Here is a 21,404-nt window from a genome sequence, read left to right as displayed (position 1 = left end):
CAAAAATATTTTTCAACAGTACAGACATTCGTGTAAAGAGATTAAAAACTTTTCTACTCTTCTACACTAACGTCTACCTCTCTTTCTATTGGTTCTACAGAGTGTTTTCCCCTCATCATTTTGACGAAGTGGGCTATGAACCACAAAAGCTTATGCCAGAATAAATATGTTAGTCTGTAAGTCACAGAGGTGGGGAATTTGTGGCCTACAGATGTTCTGGCCTACAACTCCCATCAGTCCTTGCCAGCATGGCCAATAATTAGGGATAAGAGAGTTGTAGGTCAAAACATCTGGTGGGTCACAAATTGCCCAAAGCGGCTTTAGGGTGCCAAAAGACCATTTGTTGTTTTGATTGCAATATATTAACATCGCGAACTCCTCTGGAAATGGTTAGACTTTGTCATTGCATGGTAATTACAATATATACCTATATATTTTAGAGCTGGGAAAAGTGCAGAAAAGGGCAACTAAAATGATTAAGGGGCTGGAGCATCTCCCCTAGGAGGGAAGGTTACAACAGCTGGGATTGTTTCGCTTGGAAAAAAAATAGGCTGAGGGGAGACTTGATAGAGGAGTACAAAATTATGCATAGTGTGGAGAATGTGAATAGGGAGACATTTTTCTCCCTCTCTCATAATACTAGAACCCAGTGGGGTCATATCCCATGAAGCTGATGGGTGGGAGATTCAGGATAAATAAAAGGAAGGACTTCTTCACACAGCGCAGAGTTAAACGATGGAATTTGCGACCACAAGATGTGGTGATGGCCACCAATTTAGATGGCTTTGAAAAGGGGTTAGATAAATTCCTGGAGGAGAAGGCTATCAATGGCTGCTAGCCCTGAGGGTTGTGTGTTGTTGTTTATTCGTTCTGTCATTTCCGACTCTTCGTGACTTCATGGACCAGCCCATGCCAGAGCTTTCTGTCGGCCGTTGCCACCCCCAGCTCCCCCAAGGTCAAGCCTGTCACCTCCAGAATATCATCCATCCATCTTGCCCTTGGTCGGCCCCTCTTCCTTTGCCCCAGTATTCTTGCCATGAAAACTAAATGGATCAGTACAGGATACCCTGGAGAAGAGGCTGATGCTAGGGAAAGTGGAAGGAGGGTTGTGTGCTATCTCCAATATCAGAGGCAGTAAGTTTGTGTGCACCAGTTGCTGGGGAACATGGGTGGGAGGGCGTTGTTGTGTCCTGCTTGTGGGTTCCTGGTCAACAGCTGTGTGAACAGAGTTCTGAACTAGATGGACCCTTGGTCTGATCCAGCATGGCTCTTCTTACGTACTTATGGTCCATACTACTTTTGTTCTTTGCTTGCAGTTACCTCTAAGCATCTGTCAGGATGACCCAGCCTGCCGGTGACTACCTCTCCACCGCCGCCCCCTACAACTATGACCAGCCCCTTCCCCCCGTGGCTCGGACAAATGCCGTCACCCAAGTTCCCCCAGCCAAGAAGATAACCTTCTACAAGAGTGGAGACCCTCAGTTTGGAGGAGTCAAGATGGCCATCAACCAGCGTAGCTTCAAGAGCTTCAATGCTCTCATGGATGACCTCTCCCACAGGGTCCCCCTACCATTCGGGGTGCGGACCATCACGACGCCACGTGGGATCCACTGCATCAGCACTCTGGACCAGCTGGAGGACGGGGGATGCTATTTGTGCTCGGATAAGAAATACGTCACGCCCATCAGCCTTGGGACCGGCAGCCGGAGGCTGGGTCCTCAGAAGGCCAGCGGGCCGGCGAGCACGTTGAGGAAGGCAACCCAAGACGTCAAGCGCGAGGACTACACGACGGCTTTCACCCAGCAGAGCCCAAGGATTCCAAAGAAGATCACCCTGGTCAAGAACGGAGACATCACCACCCAACGGCCCATTATCCTCAACCGTCGGAATGCACGGAGCTTCAAGACGCTGCTGGATGAGATTTCGGAGATCATGCAGTTCACCGTGAAGAAGCTCTACACAGTGGATGGGAAGAGGGTGAGTCTTTATGCCGCGCAGAGGGTGAGACCCAGGGGCTGGCCTTAGGAGTAGTCAAGCTGGGTGGACAGCCGGGGTGCCAAGCTGTGGGGGGCGCCAAGCTGAACTCAGTGGCTGTGGGTTTGTTTTTTTTAATGTACCGTAATTATTGGAAAGCCATCTTTAAAAACTGTGTTCAAATAAAAACTAAGCCCATCAGTGTAGTACCACCATCTTAAAAATGTTGATAACAGAGGTGCAGGAATCCAGGTTCTTCGTAGCTACTGTTGCCAAGCAAGGGACATCAAGATGGCTGCCGGGGGGGGGAGGTTAGGGGTTTGTCCTCTCACAGTAATCCTGTACTTTTCTATTCAGAAAGAAGCCCCATGGAGTTCAGTGGGGCTGACACAGGTAAGTGGGTATAGGATTGCATAGAGCGAAAGAGATTGTAAAAGAGCTATTTAATAGCTCAGCAACTCCATCTCTCTCTCTCTCACACACACACACACACACACACACACGAGAAGTTTGGAGGAATATTTAATTTCTCTGACAGGCACCCAAAGTATGCCATACTTTTCTCAAAGTTAAACCTAAACAGGATTTGGAAGCTATGATGAATAGGAGGTCATTAATTGAAAAGGAATTTGTTTTGGAGCTGTCCCTTTCCAGCATGTAACTCCTCTGCCGAGGGAACTGCACTGGCTGCTTATTCGCTACCGGGCCAGGTTGAAGGTTCTTGTACTTGTGTACAAAGCCCTAAACAACTTGGGACCAGGATACCTGAGAGAGCTCTGCCTTCTCCCTTACCAACCTGCCCGGTCGCTGAGGTCATCCGAGGGCCTGCTCCTGGTGGTTCCACCTAGATCCATCCTCCGATTGGAGCCCACCAGGGGAAGAGCCTTCAGCGTGGTGGCCCCCCTCCTGTGGAACTCCCTGCCTCTGGAGGTCAGGCAGGCTCCGACCTTGTACTCCTTTCGGCGCCTCCTGAAAACATCTTTATTCCAAGAAGCCTTTCTTTAACATGCAGCCTTGGATTTCTGTTTTTTGCTTCTTTTTAAATTTTGTTTTAACTATTTTATTCTGTTATTATTTTCATTTTACCTTGTACACCGCTCTGAAATTTTTCAATGGAGAGCGGTATATAAATATTCTAAATAAATAAATAAATAAATCTATATATTGTGGCTTAATAAAGTGTTGATTTGGATGATCCAGGGGTGGGGTGCAAATGATTTGAAAAACTTAGATGGGAAATTAATTAGCTTGCCTTCTGTGAAATTTAAATAAATGCTGACAATTATTTCTAAATTTGCGTGTATATTAGGGTGACCATATGAAAAGGAGGACAGGGCTCTTGTATCTTTAACAGCTGTACTGAAAAGGGAATGTCAGCGGGTGTCATTTGTATAATATGGGGAACCTAATGAAATTCCCTCTTCATCACAACAGTTAAAGCTGCAGGAGCTATACCAGAGTGACCAGATTTCAAAGAGGGCAGGGCACCTGCACCATTAACTGTTGTGATGAAGAGGGAATTTCCCCAGGTTCTCCATATATACAAATGACATCTGCTGAAATTCCCTTTTCTATGCAACTGTTAAAGATACAGGAGTCCTGTCCTCCTTTCCATATGGTCGCCCTACTCCAATTGGACCATAGGTCCATGTGGAACCAACAGGAAGATGCCCTCAGATGTGCCAATGACCAGGTAGGTTGGTAAGGGTGAAGACGCTCTCTCAGGTATCCTGAGTTTTATTGATTGATTGATTGCATTTATATACCACCCCGTAGCCGAAGCTCTCTGGTCAGTTTACAAAAGTTAAAAACAGTAAACATTAAAAACAAATATACAAAGTTTAAAAACATAAAAAGCATGAAAATAACATCAGTGTCCTTGTAAAAGCAGCTATATCTTGGGTCAGTTAGGAACAAATAAACTCAGCCCATGTTGTTAACTGCCTGGGAGAAGAGAAAGGTCTTTGGTATGGGTGAAGACGCTCTCTCAGGTATCCTGAGTATGTTTGTTTATTTATTACATTTTTATACTACCATATAGCTGAGGCTCTACAGTGTCAGAATAAATACAGAACTTTAAAAATTAAAAATGCCATATAAAGTCAAAATAAGTTACAGTCCAGGGAAAGCCTGAAAAGATATTTTTCAGGAGGTGTTTAAAGGCATTTAAAGGATGTTACAAGGTCTGGCTTCTCCTGCCTTTAACCTTCACAGCACCCTGAGAATGCACCAGTACCTCAAATACAAAATGAAGACTTCCCCAACCAGGTACCCTTCAGATCTGTTGGATTGCAACTCCCATCAGCCACTGGCCACGCTTGCTGGGAAGGATAACAGGGTGGGGGAGACTGGAATAAGGTGATATTATGCCAGTGGGATATAGTGGCTAAAAGTGTCAGACTGGGAGTCGGGAGATCTGGGTTCTAGTCCCCACTCGGCCATGGAAACCCACTGGGTGACTTTGGGCCAGTCACAGACTCTCAGCCCATCCCACCTCACAGGGTTGTTGTTGTGAGGATAAAATGGAGAGGAGGAGGATTATGTATGCTGCCTTGGGTTCCTTAAGAGGAAAAAAGGCAGGATATAAATGCAATAATATATACATATATACATACATATTATAGTCAGTATTAGGGTGACCCTATGAAAAGGAGGACAGGGCTCCTGTATCTTTAACAGTAACATAGAAAAGGGAATTTCAGCAGGTGTCATTTGTATATATGGAGAACCTGGTGAAACTCCCTCTTCATCACCACAGTTAAAGCTGCAGGAGCTATACTAGAGTGACCAGATTTCAAAGAGGGCAGGGCACCTGCAGCTTTAACTGCTGTGATGAAGAGGGAATTTCACCAGGTTCTCCATATATACAAACGACACCTGCTGAAATTTCCTTTTCAATACAAGTGTTAAAAATACAGGAGCCCTGTCCTCCTTTCCATAGGGTCACCCTAGTCAGTGTTCATATGAGCACGGCCAATGCCACCCCCTGCCCCTTCTTTAAGGACTCACCTGCTCTTTCCTCTTCTCTTTGATCCTCTCATCTCCCAAATTCTCCTCCCCAGTTTGCTCTACAAGGACTGTTTTTCCAACAGCCACAGAATCCTGGAATGTTCCATCCTGCTGGGCCTATGAAATGGGAAAAAACCGAGGAACAGTTTGATACATTCACCTGGAGTGTGTGGTAACGTTTTTCCTGGACTGTCCAATGCTCAAATCTTCACACACACACACACACACACACACACACACCTGCTTACAGAAAAGTAGCCTGGCAGGGAGAAGGCTAGGGATTTTGTCTGTGAGAGAATGTTCAAAGATGCCTCCCTTGCCTGCAGCCTGAAATGGTAGAGTCCAGGAAAAGCTGTATCACTTCACGGTTGTTAGCGGGCATGGACACTGACTGAGGCTTTGCCCCCCAAAAGAGGACATGCATCACCAGAATAGAGGACAAATGAGGGCTCCACTTTGCAAACAATTTGCGTATGATAATTTAGGTTGATCCTATGAAAAGGAGGACAGGGCTCCTGTATCTTTAACGGTTGTATAGTAAAGGTTGTCGTTGTATCTGCCCTCATTTGTACCTGGTCAAGAGGGCAGGGCTCCTGCAGCTTTCACTGTTGTGATGAAGAGGGAAATTCACCAGGTGCTGCAGGCATACAAAGGACACCTGCTGAAATTCCCTTTTCTGTACAAACGTTAAAGATACAGGAACCCTGTCCTTCTTTTCATAAGGTCACCCTAACTAATATATAAACGGAAACAAGCATACTTAGAAGGATGGCCCATATGAACTTCCTGTGGGAGAGAGTTCCAAAGGTGCTCTTCTGAAATTAAATGGTCCAGGAATTGCTGCCATGAAGTACAAATCAGGTCCGAATGTCCATTCATCCCATTCTCCCCACATTTGTTTTTCTCCCCCTTCCTCCTGCCCCTGCTTTCCTTTTCTCATACTATATCTTAGTTTTTCCTTCCCTTAAAGAAAAAAATGGTATTAGTATCAGTATTACATTTATATACCGCCCCACAGCTGAATCTCTCTGGGCGGTTTACAAAAGTTAAAAACAGTGAACATTAAAAAAAAAATGTTTATTTTGTTCTGTACAGCACCATGAAAGTTGATGGCGCTATATAAATAATAATAATACAAAATTTAAACCATAAAAAGCATAAAATACAAACAAAACCATACAATATTTGTTTAAAACAACTATTCTGGGATCAGTTAAAAAACTCAGCATATGCTGTTAAATGCCTGGGAGAAGAGAACAGTCTTGACCTGGTGCCGAAAAGATAACAATGTTGGCGCCAGGCGGGCCTCGTCAGGGAGATCATTCCATAAATGAGGGGCCACCACTGAGAAGGCCCTCTCCTTTGTTGCCATTCTCCGAGATTCTCCACCTTGTATCTCACTAGGGATCCACAAAATTGGGCCAGCCTGAGTTGCCAGGAAGTCCACCTCCCCTTCAGCTCACTCCTACACATGTTTACTCAGAAGTAAGCACCCCTCTGTTCACTGTGCGTATTCTGAGGGAAGTGTGGTTCCTGTAAATCCACGGGAGGTCAGGGACCCAATCCCCTGCTTTTGAAGCTGGGGTGGAGCGAGGAGACAAGAGGGACTCATTTTGGCAGCGAGTGGTCAAGGCACTGTGAGAGCTTCTGCTACCAAAATTATATTATTATTATTATTATTATTATTATTATTATTATTATTATTATTATTATTGCATTTATATCCTGCCTTTTTTCCTCCAAGGAACCCAAGGCGGTGTACATAATCCTCCTCTCCATTTTATCTCCATTTTATCCTCACAACAACAACCCTGTGAGGTAGGTTGGGGCGAGAGTCTGTGACTGGCCCAAAGTCACCCAGTGGGTTTCCATGGCCGAGTGGGGACTAGAACCCGGATCTCCCGACTCCCAGGCCAACACCTTAGCCACTACACCACACCAGTCCGCCTGGATCTTCTTCTCTAGTTTGGAAGGCAGGAGAAATGCACTGAGGGCCACCAGCGGCTTTAAAAGGGGTCTAGGCCACTTCATAAGGGATCTGGCTATCAACAGCTCTGAGTCGGGCTGTCTCTGTGGCTCCCTTCCCCAAACTGTCCAAGATATCCCCACCCACGCGCTCCACGTGCAGAAGTCAAGTGTAGTGGCAGTTGAATCAGCAGAGCATCCTCCACCATACCTTACTAAGACAGCAGTCTAGTTTAAGGTGGGGTTGGGAGAGCAGGGCACGAGGAAGACACAAGCCTGTCTTCTAACAGAAGAATGGCTGGGGGGGGGGGGCGGTTTAGGAAAAACAGCCGGGGGGGGGCTGCCAAAACTGCACCCCAATATCTATCGCCGGAGGCCGTTGCCTCTGCCTCGCTTTGCGTAATGGTAGGGCCGGCCCTGCTTGCTTGGTCACTAGCCTGCCCTGCAGTGAGGCGCTTGGTCTCGTCGCTGGAAGAAGAGGCCAGGCAAAAACCAGGCAGAGAGGAGTGAAAATGGTTTTCGGCACTGGATTTGTTCCAATGCTAGAGACAGGCACAGAAGACGAAGAACAAGAAGATGAAGACGAAGACGAAGACGAAGACGAAGAAGAAGAAGAAGAAGAAGAAGAAGAAGAAGAAGAGAGCTCAGATTGTTTTCTCAGTTGTTTCAGTGTCATTTTTGGATTGCTTCTGTCTTCAGCTGTTATTTGCTTTGTCGATGCATGTTTAGACAGAAAGAAGTCCTAACAATCCTATGTATGTTTAGACAGAAAGAAGTCCTACAATCCTATGCATGTTTAGACAGAAAGAAGTCCTACAATCCTATGTATGTTTAGACAGAAAGAAGTCCTAACAATCCTATGTATGTTTAGACAGAAAGAAGTCCTACAATCCTATGCATGTTTAGACAGAAAGAAGTCCTACAATTCTATGCATGTTTAGACAGAAAGAAGTCCTACAAACCTATGCATGTTTAGACAGAAAGAAATCCTACAATCCTATGCATGTTTAGACAGAAAGAAGTCCTAACAATCCTATGTATGTTTAGACAGAAAGAAGTCCTACAATCCTATGCATGTTTAGACAGAAAGAAGTCCTACAATCCTATGCATGTTTAGACAGAAAGAAGTCCTACAAACCTATGCATGTTTGGACAGAAAGAAATCCTACAATCCTATGCATGTTTAGACAGAAAGAAGTCCTACAAACCTATGCATGTTTAGACAGAAAGAAGTCCTACAATTCTATGCATGTTTAGACAGAAAGAAGTCCTACAATTCTATGCATGTTTAGACAGAAAGAAGTCCTACAATTCTATGCATGTTTAGACAGAAAGAAGTCCTACAAACCTATGCATGTTTAGACAGAAATAAGCCTACAATCCTATGCATGTTGAGACAGAAAGAAGTCCTAAAATCCTATGCATGTTGAGACAGAAAGAAGTCCTAAAATCCTATGCATGTTGAGACAGAAAGAAGTCCTAAAATCCTATGCATGTTGAGACAGAAAGAAGTCCTACAATCCTATGCATGTTTAGACAGACCTACAACTCTCAGCATTCCCTGGCCAGCCGTGCTGGCTGCGGAATGCTGGGAGTTGTAGGACTTTTATTTGTCTAAACATGCATAGGATTGTAGGACTTCTTTCTGTCTAAACATGCATAGGATTGCGCCCTAAAAGGGGAGAGGGTCACTTTTGGCCATCAACTAGAGTTGTCTCTGACTTCCATCCAAAGTCACACTTGAAGCCAATCGTGATCGCTCTGCTGCTTAAGAGGAACAGGGGGGGGGACGGGACGGGGGGGGGACTCCAATAGGATAAAAAACAACAACCAAGAGTGTCACATGTCTCTGGAGCTGCTGCTAAATCTTGCCAAAAGGAAAATGGGAGGTTTATTTATGACATTTTTAACCTACCCTTGCTCCTAGGAGCTCAGAGCTATCTACACGGTCCTTCCCTCCCCAAACTTTTACCTTCACAACAACCCTGTGAGGTAGGTTAAACTGAGAGGAAGTGACTGAGAGGAAGTGACTTCATAACCGAGCAGAGATTTGGGCAGGGGGCCATTTAACGCGTCGCCAGAACGGCGGAAACGTGCCGCCACAGCCTTTCATAAAATTTGCATGTTCTGATTTGTAAGTACTAACACATGTTAGAAATCTTATAATGGAAATGGAAATACCACAGATCTCACTAAGGCCAGGTAACCTCTGTTCCTTGCCCAGCCTGCTCTCCAGGTGCTGTTGGTGGACAGCTTCAAGGGCCTTCTTTGCTCTCCCTTCTTCTGGTTCTTCTGAGCGGTCCTTTAAATAGAGGACTGCCCTCTGTAACGGAGGAAACAAGTCCATCCAGGACTTCATCCAACACTGTAGCCACGATGCTCCCCAGATGCTCGCAGGAGAGCGGCCAGGTGTGGGCTGTTCCTACCTGCTGCCTAGCTTTTGACTGCTCCTGGGCTTGTCTCCTCTCCAGATCGACAGCATGCAGGCTCTCTTGCGGTGCCCCAGCGTGCTGATCTGTGTGGGCCGGGAGCCCTTCAAGCCCATCGTGACGGAGAACTCCAGGAAGCACTCGTCCTCGGAGAAACTGCCTGGTCTGCCTTCACAATCCAACAGCAACAGCGTTGGTGAAAACCATGAAAGTGAGCGAGAGATGGCAGCTGGCTGGGTTGGAGTTGGGGTTTTGTGAGCGGGTGCAGGGGAGGCAGGGATGTATTGATAGCCCACCCTATCCAAAGGGCTCGGCATGGGTGAAAGTATTATTATTATTATTATTATTATTATTATTATTATTATTATTATTATTATTATTATTTTCATTTGTATACCACCCCATAGCCAAAGCTCTCTGGGCAGTTCACATGAGATAAAAACACTTAAAAACAATTTACCACAAAAACAAGCAAAATACGCATACATTTAAAACCACTATAACAACTTTAAAAACAATGAGCCAAAAACCAGACCCACGGTCATTACATATTGCTAAATGCCTGGGAGAAGAGAAAAGTCTTGACCTGGCGCCGAAAAGATGACAATGTCGGCACCAGGCGGGCCTCGTCAGGGAGATCGTTCCACATTTGGGGGCCACCACAGAGAAGGCCCTCTCTCTTGTCGCCATCCTCTGAGCTTCCCTCGGAGTAGGCACCCGGAGGAGGACCTTAGATGTTGAATGTAGTGTTCGGGTAGGTTCACGTTGGGAAAGGTGTTCCGTCGGGTATCATGGTCCCAAGCCGTGTAAGGCTTTATAGGTCAAAAACAGCACCTTGAATTGGGCTCGGAAACATACAGGCAGCCAATCCAAATGGGCCAGAGTGGGTCTTATATGCTCAAAGCTCCCTGTTCCAGCTATCAATCTGGCTGCTGCATTTTGCAAAAGCTGCAGCTTCCGAACCGTCTTCAAAGGCAGCCCCACGTAGAGCGCACTGCAGAATAAGACGGTGAGGATCGCTTTGCTGGGTCCATGGAGCTCAATGATACAGCTGAGGCCTGGGCTGTTGGACCTTTGTCAGCCTGAGAGCCCAGCTCCATTTTGTTGAACTCCCAGCGACCACTGTCCAGTGGTGGGAGGGGCCAGAGACAAAGGGAGCCAATCATACCAGCATCATTTAGCAGGAAGCCAGTAACTAAGCTTTAAGAGAGGCGTTTCAACCTTTTAGAATCTGGGAAAATGCTGTCCAAACTTCAGAAAACCATCAGTGGGGAGAGGGGGGAGGAGGAGGAGGAGGGGCCTTCTGGAGAGCTCCCGAGAGCCCAGCTTGGGACCCTTGGCCTGAAGTTCCGCACCCCTGGTCTAGTCAGTCCCTGTGTTAGTGGGATTAGGATAGATAACTGGGATTGTTTAGCTTGGAAAAAAGGAGGCTAAGGGGAGACATGATAGAGGTGTACAAAATGATGCATGGCATGGAGAATGTGGACGGGGAGACATTTTTCTCCCTCTCTCAAAATACTAGAACCCAATGGGGTCATATCCCATGAAGCTGATGGGTGGGAGATCCAGGACAAATAAAAGGAAGGACTTCTTCACACAGGGCAGAGTTAAACTATGGAACTCATTACCACAGGATGTAGTAACGGCCACCAATTTGGATAGAATCATAGAACCACAGAATAGTAGAGTTGGAAGGGGCCCATAAGGCAATTGAGTCCAACCCCCTGCTCAATGCAGGAATCCACTCTAAAGCATCCCTGACAGATGGTTGTCCAGCTGCCTCTTGAAGGCCTCTAGGGTGGGAGAGCCCACAACCTCCCTAGGTAACTGGTTCCATCTAGCTTTAAAAGGAGATTGGAGAAATTCCTGGAGGTGAAGGCTATCCATGGCTGCTAGCCCTGATGGTTGTGTGCTATCTCCAGTATTTGAGGCAGTAAGCCTGTGTGCACCAGTTCCTGGGGAACATGGGTGGGAGGGCGCTGTTGCACTGTGTCCTGCTTGTGGGTTCCTGGTCAACAGCTGCTTGGCCCCAGAACAGAGTGCTGGACTAGATGGACCCTTGGTCTGATCCAGCATCAGGGCCCTTCTTATGTTCTTAAGTTCTTATGATAGGCTCGGTCTCCTGTTCTTCAAGTCCAGGGGATCGTTCTGTGTTCAGAGCATGTCCCCTTAACTCTGAGCATACTCCGTGTTTGCTATGTTCAGTTCTGTATGTTTCGGGTACATCTGTATCATTTCTCTTTTATGTTTTCTCTTCCCCTCTCCACCCGTGCCCCACAAACAACAGTGAACTTTGGGTTGAAAGCCAAGAAAAGTGTGATCCACCCGAGGTCATCCCTGAGCAACCGGTCCATGCGGCTTTCCTTGTCATCAGAAAAATTGTATCCCAACGGCCTAACAACCTCGCCAGAGAATGGCACTCCCTGCTCAAACGACTGTCCGCACTCTAAAGCAGGGAAGCTGGTGCGTTCCTTAGTCAACGATGACATTGAGAAAAGGGTGCATGTGAATAAAGACGGCAGCCTGTCGGTCGAGATGAAGGTCCGCTTTCGTCTGCTCAACGACGAGACTCTCCAGTGGTCCACGCAGATCAAGAAGTCCAGCTTGATGAACAAGATGCCTGTTGAAGAATTGGGCATCCATGAAGACAATGGAGTAGAGCCAGTAGAGGAAATGAACCCAGAGGCTAGCTCTGAAGCTGACGACTCGTTGTATCCTTGCGACGTTGACTCTTACATCTCAAATCTTGACGAGTCTGAAAATGAAGACGCTCGTTGCCACAACTGTGGGAAACCGTGCGAAGACTATGACATTTGGAAGAACCCCCTGCATGCTTCCCAAAAAGAGGAGCCAGGGACGAGGCATACTTGGTATACTCACTCTTCTTGCTCGAGCGCTTCGTCACATCGCAGGGTTGTCCGCAAAAAGGTGGCCTCTGTTGACAGCATCCGTACCTCGTCTAGCGGAGAGGAATACTCTAAGCATGTTGTACGGGAGTCTTCTCGTTATTCAGAGACTGTCGAGAACAGGATAGAATACCGTTCCGTTAAAAAATGCTGCTGTCAACATGACTGTACCGAGGGAAACCCAAGCCAAAGAGGGTCACCAGAGGAAATGGATGCTGTCGCAGACTTGGCCAATTCACAAAACGAAGACGACTGCATGGTGGAGGGAGATGGGGATGAAGGCCAAGGAAGCCGGACTGGCAGCGGCAAATCAAAGTCATCTCAATGTTCTGCAGAAAGCCAGATAAAAGTGTGTGAGGAAATCAGCAGCGTAGCCAGAACCATCTCGTCCTGTAGCATCAAGGAAAGAGAAGACATTGAAGATGTTGTCGGTGGCTCATCTTCTCCAAACAGCATCTGCAGCCAATCCAGTAAGCGCAGCAGGCCTGGAGCGAAGGACAACCTAGACGAGGTTTCTGAGAATGATCAAGTGATCTCTTCGTTCTCTAGCGACTCCTGCCTGAAAAAAGATGCCACAGAGGAAGGAGTCGAAAAGGAGGAGGAGCAGGAGGAGGAGGACGTCGACGGAATCCGCTCCACTTCGGAAAAGATGGGGTCCAGTCCGCCTGCCGAGGATGACGGCAGCGAGTGTGGAAGGTGTTCTACAGGAAGGTGTTGCCAGTCCAACGCTGGTGACGGAACCAGCAGGAGTGATGAAATACACGTGTGCAGTGCTGCTTCAGCTTCCCCCAGAGCGTCCAGGAGAAACAAGCCCAGACCACCTTGCCTGGAGGCAGGTTCCAAAGTGTCTGCCAGGTCATCCAGAGGTCCCTCCATCAAGAAAAAGAAGACAAAAAGTTCTCTACATGCAGAAGATGCAAGGTCCAGCAGCAGGACGTCTTATTATTCCCGAAGCTCGCACGAAGTGGAGAAAAGAGAGGCAGAAGGTCACATATCTCCCGATTCGAGCGCTCCTCATTCAAACGTGTCGTCCTTAAGTGATGCGGCAGCACCTCCTGCAGCTGCCAATGAGGAGAGCACAAGCAGCACTTCCAAGTGCTTCAGCAAGTCCTCTGAAGGCAGCCAGAAAGAGAGGCAGCCTGAAGACACCAGCAAGACGTCCTCCCCTTGTTCCAGCTTCTCAGAGGAAGCGGGGAGAAATGGAGCTGGCACTGCTCCGGTGAGTTCCCAGGACCACTCTTCAAGACCAGGAAGTGAATCCAAATCCACGTGCTCAAAATGCGGCCACGTAGCGGGAAGCGGGCGCGACGGCCGACGAAGCGTGAATTCGCGGGTCTCGTCCTATTCCGAGGCGAGGAGCAGATGTGCAGAGCTGGAGGGGTCGAGGAGAAGCAGCGATGCCTGCTCACAGTCCAGCGTGGCCCGGTCTTCCAAGCCGAGGCTAAAGAGAACCAGCGACCGCCACGCCGGCGTGGAACGTTCTAGCCAAGCGTCGGCGGCAGACTCTGCGTCCATGTACAGTTTGCACTGTCCGGCCCCGCCGAAAGGGAGGCCCAGCGGCAGACGGAGTAGGACGGTGCTGGTGAAGAAGACCTCCGGCGCTGCCAGCGCCTGCGCCGAATCGGAGCCAACCGCAGGTGAGGAGCAGGAAGGGGAAGCGGATCCGCAATCCCCTGAAAGGGATGCGGCGAATGGGGCAGGGAATAACGCTGACCCTTTGAACGAAGCGGAAGAAGGTTCCTGCCCAGAGAAGGGCCAAGGAGAGGCAGAGGCAGAGGCTGCTCCGGAAGGCGGTGAAGAGATCCTGCCTTCTTCCCTTCCCAACGCCTCTCCGGAAGAAGTTGTGCACGAGTGGCTGAGGAAGATCCCTTCGGAGACTCTGCTGATGAAGAGTGAGATGCAGGATGACGGAGAGGGGGAAGAAGGAGATGCTGAAATACCAAGCTGCTCAAACAACCAGGAATCGTTGGGAGGGGAACCTGATGAGAAGAAAGAAGATGGGAGCGCGGCAGCAGCTGAGGCAGCTGGGGAAGGAGAGGAAGAGGAGGCTGCTGAAGAGGAAGCGAAGGAGGACCTGGATGAGGAGAAGGCTTCGGAAGCGATGTCAGAAGCGGCTGGAGCTGCCCAGGCGGAATGCAAGCGTTCGGCCATCTCCAACCAGAACAACCACAAAAAAGACTTGCCCAACACCATTCAGACCTCTGTGCAGATCATGAAAGCCCTGTTGGCTTCCAAACAAGAAGCCAAGCTGGACCGTTCCCACAGCTTGCCCGAAGTGTCTCCTACCATGGGGAGGAAACTCAGCAACTCAGCCAACATTTTGATCACATGCCTCGCTAGCCTGCAGCTCCTGGATGAAGAGTTGGACCCGTCCGAGAAAGCAAACAAATGCCCGAACAGGCCAAGATATACGGAGCTCTTGAACATTTTCCAGGCTCTGTGGTTCGGGTGCACCTCGGAGAAAGGGGGCACCAGTTCAGGCCTGCAAGTAGAGGTCCAAGCAAAAGTGCCCTCGGGGTTCAAAGGACGCAACTCAAAAGATGACGACTTCACGCCCATGTCCTCTTCTGGGGTCGATGTAAGTAGCGGGGATGGAGGCTCAGGAGAGGGGAGCGTGGCCGGTGCCCGGGACTGCGCCTTGTCGCCGGAGAAAACAGATGTCTCCAAACCCACCGAAGAAGAAGAAGAGGAAGAAGCAACAGAAGGGGAGGAAGCTGATGATGAAGGAGAGCGAGAGGGGCATTCTCGCCCACCAACACATTGCTCCAAATCTGAAGGAGGGGATAAAGCAGATTCCAACGGGGGAGAGGAGGTGAAGGAGGATCCAGGCAGCGACTGTGAAATTGGACAGGAGGAAGAAAAAGAAATTGCTGGAGAAGAAGAGATGGAAGAAGAGGGCCAACGAGAAGATGAAAACGCAGGCTGTGCAGAAACGGACGCTGATGCAGATGCTGTCCAAGAGGAGGTAGAAGAGGACCCGGCTGTTAATGAAGCAGACGAGGGTCCCGGTCAAGAGGCTGCTGATGAAGCAACAGAAGAAGCGAGCAACAATGACGCCGAAGCGAACACAAATGGAAACGAGGCAAATGGTGAGGAAGAGCCTGAAAAGAGTGGCGAAAAGCAGCTTGTGGATGAGTCTGAAGCTGAAATGGAATCGAGCCACATGGCCCCTCGCCATGACCCTGTGAAAGCTCCCGCCATGACCCAACAGAAGTCCCTCGACCCCGACCCAGTCTGGGTGCTCAACCTTTTGAGGAAGATAGAGAAGGAATTCATGACTCACTATGTCAGCGCCATGAACGACTTCAAAATGAAGTGGAACCTGCCGAACAGCGACGAGGTGGACTTGATGATTGCGGAGTTGAAAGAAGAAGTGAGTAAGAGGATACAGAAGAGCATCCAGAAAGAGTTAAGGAAAATCAGGAGCAGGGCAGGGAAGAGGATCCCGAGGCCTCCGGATGGCGAAGTGCGGCGTGATTCCGCCCTGAAAATGGAGAACCGAAGGCGTCGCTTGCAAAGCATTCATAAAATGTCCCTGTACAACGACCGGACTGTGAACCAGAGTAAGCAGCCAGAGACGAGGGACTTCTCCGGTGACGAAGATGAAGATTTCATTTTTAGTACAATCAGGGATGATAGCAGGCAACTGAGCGAAGACGATTACTGCCCCTGCGATGCCTGCATCAGGAAGAAAATGTTGGAAAAAGCAGCGCAGAGCACTGTGACGGTGGCAACCAATGCCCCGGTTGTGAAAGCCTTTGACCTACAGCAAATCCTGCGGATGAAGGACGCCAAAGGTCCCGAAAGGAACACCGAACACGACATCGCCGAAGAGGGTCCGGATGAGGAAGACGAACAAGCAGAGGGGGAGACTGCTGGATCTGAGGCCAACCAGGAAACGGAACCTGTTGAGGAACAAGAGGCAGGTGAAGCCAATGAGCAAGAGGAGGAGGAAGTGAATGAGGGTGAAGCAGAAGCTCTCGCAGAGAGGGAGGAAGTGTCTGAAGACCAGAACTGTGAGGAAACAGAGTGCGAGGAAGCAGTGAATGAAGACGTAGAGGAGGAAGCAAAAGAGGATGTAGGGGATGAAGAAGAAAAGGAAGAGGAGGAAGCAGAGGGGGAGGAGGGGGAAGCCATAGAGGAATGTGAAGAAGAAAAGGAGGAGGAGGAGGAGGAAGTGGGCTTGGAAGAGGACAAGGAGGAGGAAGTGGGTTTGGAAGAGGAAGAAAAGGAGGAAGAAGTGGGTGAGGAAGAGGAAGAAGACAAGGAGGAGGAAGTAGGTGAGGAAAAGGAAGAGGAAGTGGGTGAGGAAAAAGAAGAAGTCAAGGAGGAGGAAGTAGATGAGAAAAAGGAAGAAGAAAAGGAGGAGGAAGTGGATGAGGAAGAGGAAGAAGACAAGGAGGAGGAAGTGGGTGAGGAAATGGAAGAAGACAAGGAAGAGGAAGTAGGTGAGGAAAAGGAAGAAGACAAGGAGGAGGAAGTGGATGTGGAAGAGGAAGCAGACAAGGAGGAGGAAGTGGGTGAGGAAGAGGAAGAAGACAAGGAGGAGGAAATGGGTGAGGAAGAGGAAGAAGACAAGGAGGAGGAAGTGGGTGAGGAAAAGGAAGACGACAAGGAGGAGGAAGTGGGTGAGGAAAAGGAAGAAGAAAAGGGGGAGGAAGTGGGTGAGGAAAAGGAAGACGACAAGGAGGAGAAAGTGGGTGAGGAAAAGGAAGAAGAAAAGGGGGAGGAAGTGGGTGAGGAAAAGGAAGACGACAAGGAGGAGGAAGTGGGTGAGGAAAAGGAAGAAGAAAAGGGGGAGGAAGTGGGGGAGGAAAAGGAAGAAGACAAGGAGGAGGAAGTGGGTGTGGAAGAGGAAGAGGAAGAAGACAAGGAGGAGGAAGAGGGTGTGAAGGAGGAAGAAGATGTGGAGGAAGGGGGTGTGAAGGAGGAGGAAGAAGAAGAAGTCGAGGAGGAGGAAGTGGAGAAGGATGGGGAAGAAGAAAAAGAGGAGGAAGCATCTGTTAAAGAGGAGGAAGAAGAGACAAAAGAAGAGGAAGAAAAGGAAGAGTCTGTCAAAGAGGAAGAAGTAATGGAAGCAGAAGAAGAAGTCAAGGAGGAGGAAATGGAAGAAGAACAGGGGGGAGAGGAAGTGCCACATGATGAAGATAATCAAGCAACGGAAGACAAAAGTGAAGGAGAAGCGGAAATGAATGAAGAACAAGAACAAGAAAAGGAGATGGATGAAGAACAGCAAGAAGAAATGCCAAACGAAGAACAAGAAGCTGAAGAGGAAACTAAAATGGAAGATGAAACTGATGATGGACCAGTAGAGCCAGAAGCCGGTGAAGGAGAGAGCCAAGGAAATGCATCTGAATGTGCAGAGAATGCGGGTGTCATTGAGGTCTCTGAAACAGAAGCTGCAGCAGAAGATCATGAAGTGGAAGAGAACCAGGCAAGCGGTGGAGAGGAGGCTGAGAATGATGCCGACCCAGAGGCAGATTGTGAGGCAAATCCAGAAATAGCAGAAGGGGAGGAAAAGAGTGAAAACCATGAGGGAGGTGAAGCTGGCGGGGATGAAGAGGAAGCAGAGGGAGAAGACTGCAGTGAGCCTGTGCAGGACCATGGAGAGGAAGAAGATCCCCAAGCAGCAGCAGCAGAAGATGGAGCCAATGAAGGCACAGAGAATCCCAGAAAAGGTTCTGGCTTCTCGTCCATCGGGAATTGTTCACAGCAGTCCCAGAAAGGATCCGAGGATGGCAGCCATGAAGAAGATTGCAAGGAAGAGGAGGATGTGAACAATGATGATGACGGTGGTGATGAAGGGGAGGCTAAAACTGACACAGAGAATAAACCTGCCCAGATGTATCCTGACAGTGAAGAAGAGGAGGAAGAGGAGGAACAAGAAGAGGAAGACCAAGCAACCTCTCAAGCAAGAGCTGTGAAGAGAGGAGAATCCAAAACTGATGAAAATGAAGATGACAGTGGCCAGGTCTCTAAGAAGAAGGATGAGAAGGCAGAAGCCATTAATCAAGATGACTTGGACTTTTAGAACAAACCATCAAAGACCATGGGGACATTTGGGGTGCATGTGTTTTTCTCACTTCCTATTAAGTCACTTCTTTAAAAACAAGAAAAGAAAAAAGGAACATAACAATATTCCAGTACAAATTCTGCATAAAAGCAAGTGTGTCCTTCCTCATTTTTGGAAGTTAATTCCCTGGTCGGCGCAGAGCTTTGTTACAGAAAAAGAAAACTGCATTGAGAATCAATGATGTCTTTTGTGCAAAACGTCCCCCCTTTCTCATTCTTTTGCTCTCCGATTCCCTCCTGATGTCCGCCTGCATCGTACAGCTTGCCTTATGGAAATGGCCACCACCAGTGGATCGCCTCAATAAATGCACCGGGAAGTTGATGCAGCCAATGGCGCATTTCCAGATGTATATTACGCACGACGGATGGCAACGTCAACAACCCCAGTGAAATCGATGAACGCTCAAAAACCGAGAGATGCTCTAGTGAATGTTGACATGTTTAAACATAAATGTTCAGTATTTACCAGTGCGCATCTAACAAGGATGGGTATAAAGCAACGGATGCTGGCATGACAAAATTAAGTCAATGTAATCTGAATTCATGCTGGCTCTACGGTTCCTTTCCACATTGAACCTACCTTCTCACCCACCATTATCACCAGCTGCTCTTCCTCTTCCTCCTCTTCCTCCTTATGGCTTCCCCCTTTTCCACGATGAGCCCAGGGACATCCCCAGAACGTTGGAAAGGTTGTTCAGGAGTCGGGACATATTTACATATGTGGTGGCCATGTCCAAAGGTGAATATTTTCTGAGACAAAGTGTTCGAGGAGATTAGCTCAATAATTGGACAATGGGTTCATCCATCCTCCCACTAAGGGTTGTTAAATTTATATAAAGGACTGGACGACGAACTATTAGACAAGGATTTCATAGGCCACCTTCTGCTGGCGGCACTGGAAGGGCGACAAAGGGCTTCACATTGATAACTGGTATAAAAGTGGTTTGGCAGATGGCCCTGTTAAAAAAAATTGACAGATAAAATGAGGAAAGTGCGAGGACAATTATGCGAAAATAAATTTGTGGGGATCTGGAAGAAGTTCATTGACTTTGTAAATAAAGAAGAAGAGGGGGAGGACACCCCCGTTAGTATACACAGACATTTGGAGAGGATAGAAAGACAGCAATATCAGGGAGGCAGGGGAAGAGGTCACCCAAGGCAGAAACTTTTAATTTGTATCTGAATTGATATGGAATGTATAGATGTATGTGTATATACAAATGATGTAATATTTGACCTCTGTAACCAAAACTACTAAAAATAAAATATTTTAAAAAATAATGAAATAATAAAAATAAAAATCATTGCTACCTGCCACGACACAGGCTCTGAACACCAGGCCTCACGTCTGCCACCACTTCTTACGGGGCGACACAGGCTCTGAACACCAGGCCTCACGTCTGCCACCACTTCTTATGGGGCAACACAGGCTCTGAACACCAGACCTGGCCGAGGCTACTCCCTGCTCAAGCCAAGCACCACCGCTTGATACGCCTGAGGCGAGGGATAAAGCCCACCTTCCTCCAAACTATGTGGAGAAAGGGGTTTAAAATGGAGAGTGGATTTTAATATATATAATAATGTGCTGTGAGTTATATCTGCTTAGGTGAATGATTGTCAGAGTGGGTGCTGAATGTGTAAACTTAAGATGATAAACGCCAAACAGACACGTGGGATTTTTGTGGTAGTTTTAAAAACAAAACAATTAAAATTTATTTTTAAAAGTTCATAAGCTTTGTTTCAACTAACAACATTTAAAAACCTTTTTGAAACCTTTCATCCAATCCTGTCACTCTCACATTCGCGCTTTCCTTTTTCTCACACAATCACTCTTGAACTTTCTTTATTATCAGTATTGATTAATATACTTCCACTACGTGCACACCACACTCTAAAGACACCACGCACTACTCTGACCCTCAAATTTCCCAGAATTTAAGTACCATAAATACAGAGAGCACTACAGACTCTAAGAGTATCTAACAAGTCTCCCTGGAAAGAACTCCCAATCCCCTCCGTCCTTCCCTTATATATCACTCCTCCCCCCTCCCAAGACATTCCAACTCCGCTCACTCAGGCCAACATTCTACAAACCACAGACCTTTGGGAATTGACTTGTGGGGTGTAACGCCACACTACCCCTTGCTTACTTGACAGGGAGAAAAGGCAGGGAGCAAGGAGGCCGGGGCATCTCCTGTTCCTCTTTCTGACCATCAGCATTGCCTGGACCAGAGCAAGAGGCGGGTGAACGTGGAGGTTGCCAAGCTGAAGACGAAGAGTAGCTCCACGGGGCTCCCTGTTGGGATATTGATTGATTGATTGCATTGCATTGCATTGCATTTCTATACCGCCCAATAGCTGAAGCTCTCTGGGTGGTTCACAAGAATTAAAACCATTCAAAGTATAAAAGAATTCCTGTAAACCGCCCAGAGAGCCCTGGCTATAGGGGCGGTATATAAGTGTAATAAATAAATAAATAAATAAATGGAACAGTATAAAAAAACAATATAAAATACAATACAAAAGCACAACCGGGATAAAATCAGCAGCAGTGCAGAAATACAAATTTATAACAGCCAAGTTAAAATTATGTTTATAGACTGTTAAAATGCTGAAAGAATAAAAAGGTATTCGCCTGGCGTCTGAAAGAATATAGTGTAGGTGCCAGGCAAACCTCCTCAGGGACATCATTCCCCAGCCGGGGGGCCACAGCAAAGAAGGCCCTGCTCCTGGGAGCCACCTGCCTCACTTCCTTTGGCAGGGTCTCACGGAGAACGATGTGGACCCGTGGCCGCTTCCCAGCCTTGTCTGAACCAAATGGCCAGGGAGCAGAGGATGGAAAGCCTTTGGAAGAGTCCCCAAAGAGCCGCTGCCTGTGACAATAGATGGACAAATAGTCCAACCTGACATGAGGCAGCTGTGTGTGACCGCGTATGGCCTGGGCCATAAACGGAGATTGTCAACAGCAGTCACATGTGAATCTTGGCATTCACTTAGGCTGCAGTCCTCGAAACACACTTTAGATATTACGGAGTGAGCCCCACTGATT

General features: G+C 47.8%; 1 protein-coding gene across 1 annotated transcript; it reads left to right on the top strand.

Moving 5' to 3' along the window:
* Window positions 1-1,338: 1,338 nt before the first annotated feature.
* Window positions 1,339-17,054, top strand: RP1L1 (RP1 like 1; the record flags this gene model as incomplete). Its single annotated transcript, XM_063125368.1, has 5 exons — window positions 1,339-1,977; window positions 9,420-9,588; window positions 11,665-15,120; window positions 15,232-16,205; window positions 16,737-17,054. Coding segments are annotated over exons 1-5 (5,556 nt in total), but the record flags the coding sequence as incomplete, so codon positions are not given.
* Between the last annotated feature and the right edge of the window lie 4,350 nt (window positions 17,055-21,404).

The sequence above is a fragment of the Elgaria multicarinata genome, chromosome 4, assembly GCF_023053635.1.
Source record: "Elgaria multicarinata webbii isolate HBS135686 ecotype San Diego chromosome 4, rElgMul1.1.pri, whole genome shotgun sequence".
NCBI lineage: Eukaryota > Metazoa > Chordata > Lepidosauria > Squamata > Anguidae > Elgaria > Elgaria multicarinata.
This window is presented reverse-complemented; position numbering and strand designations above follow the sequence as displayed.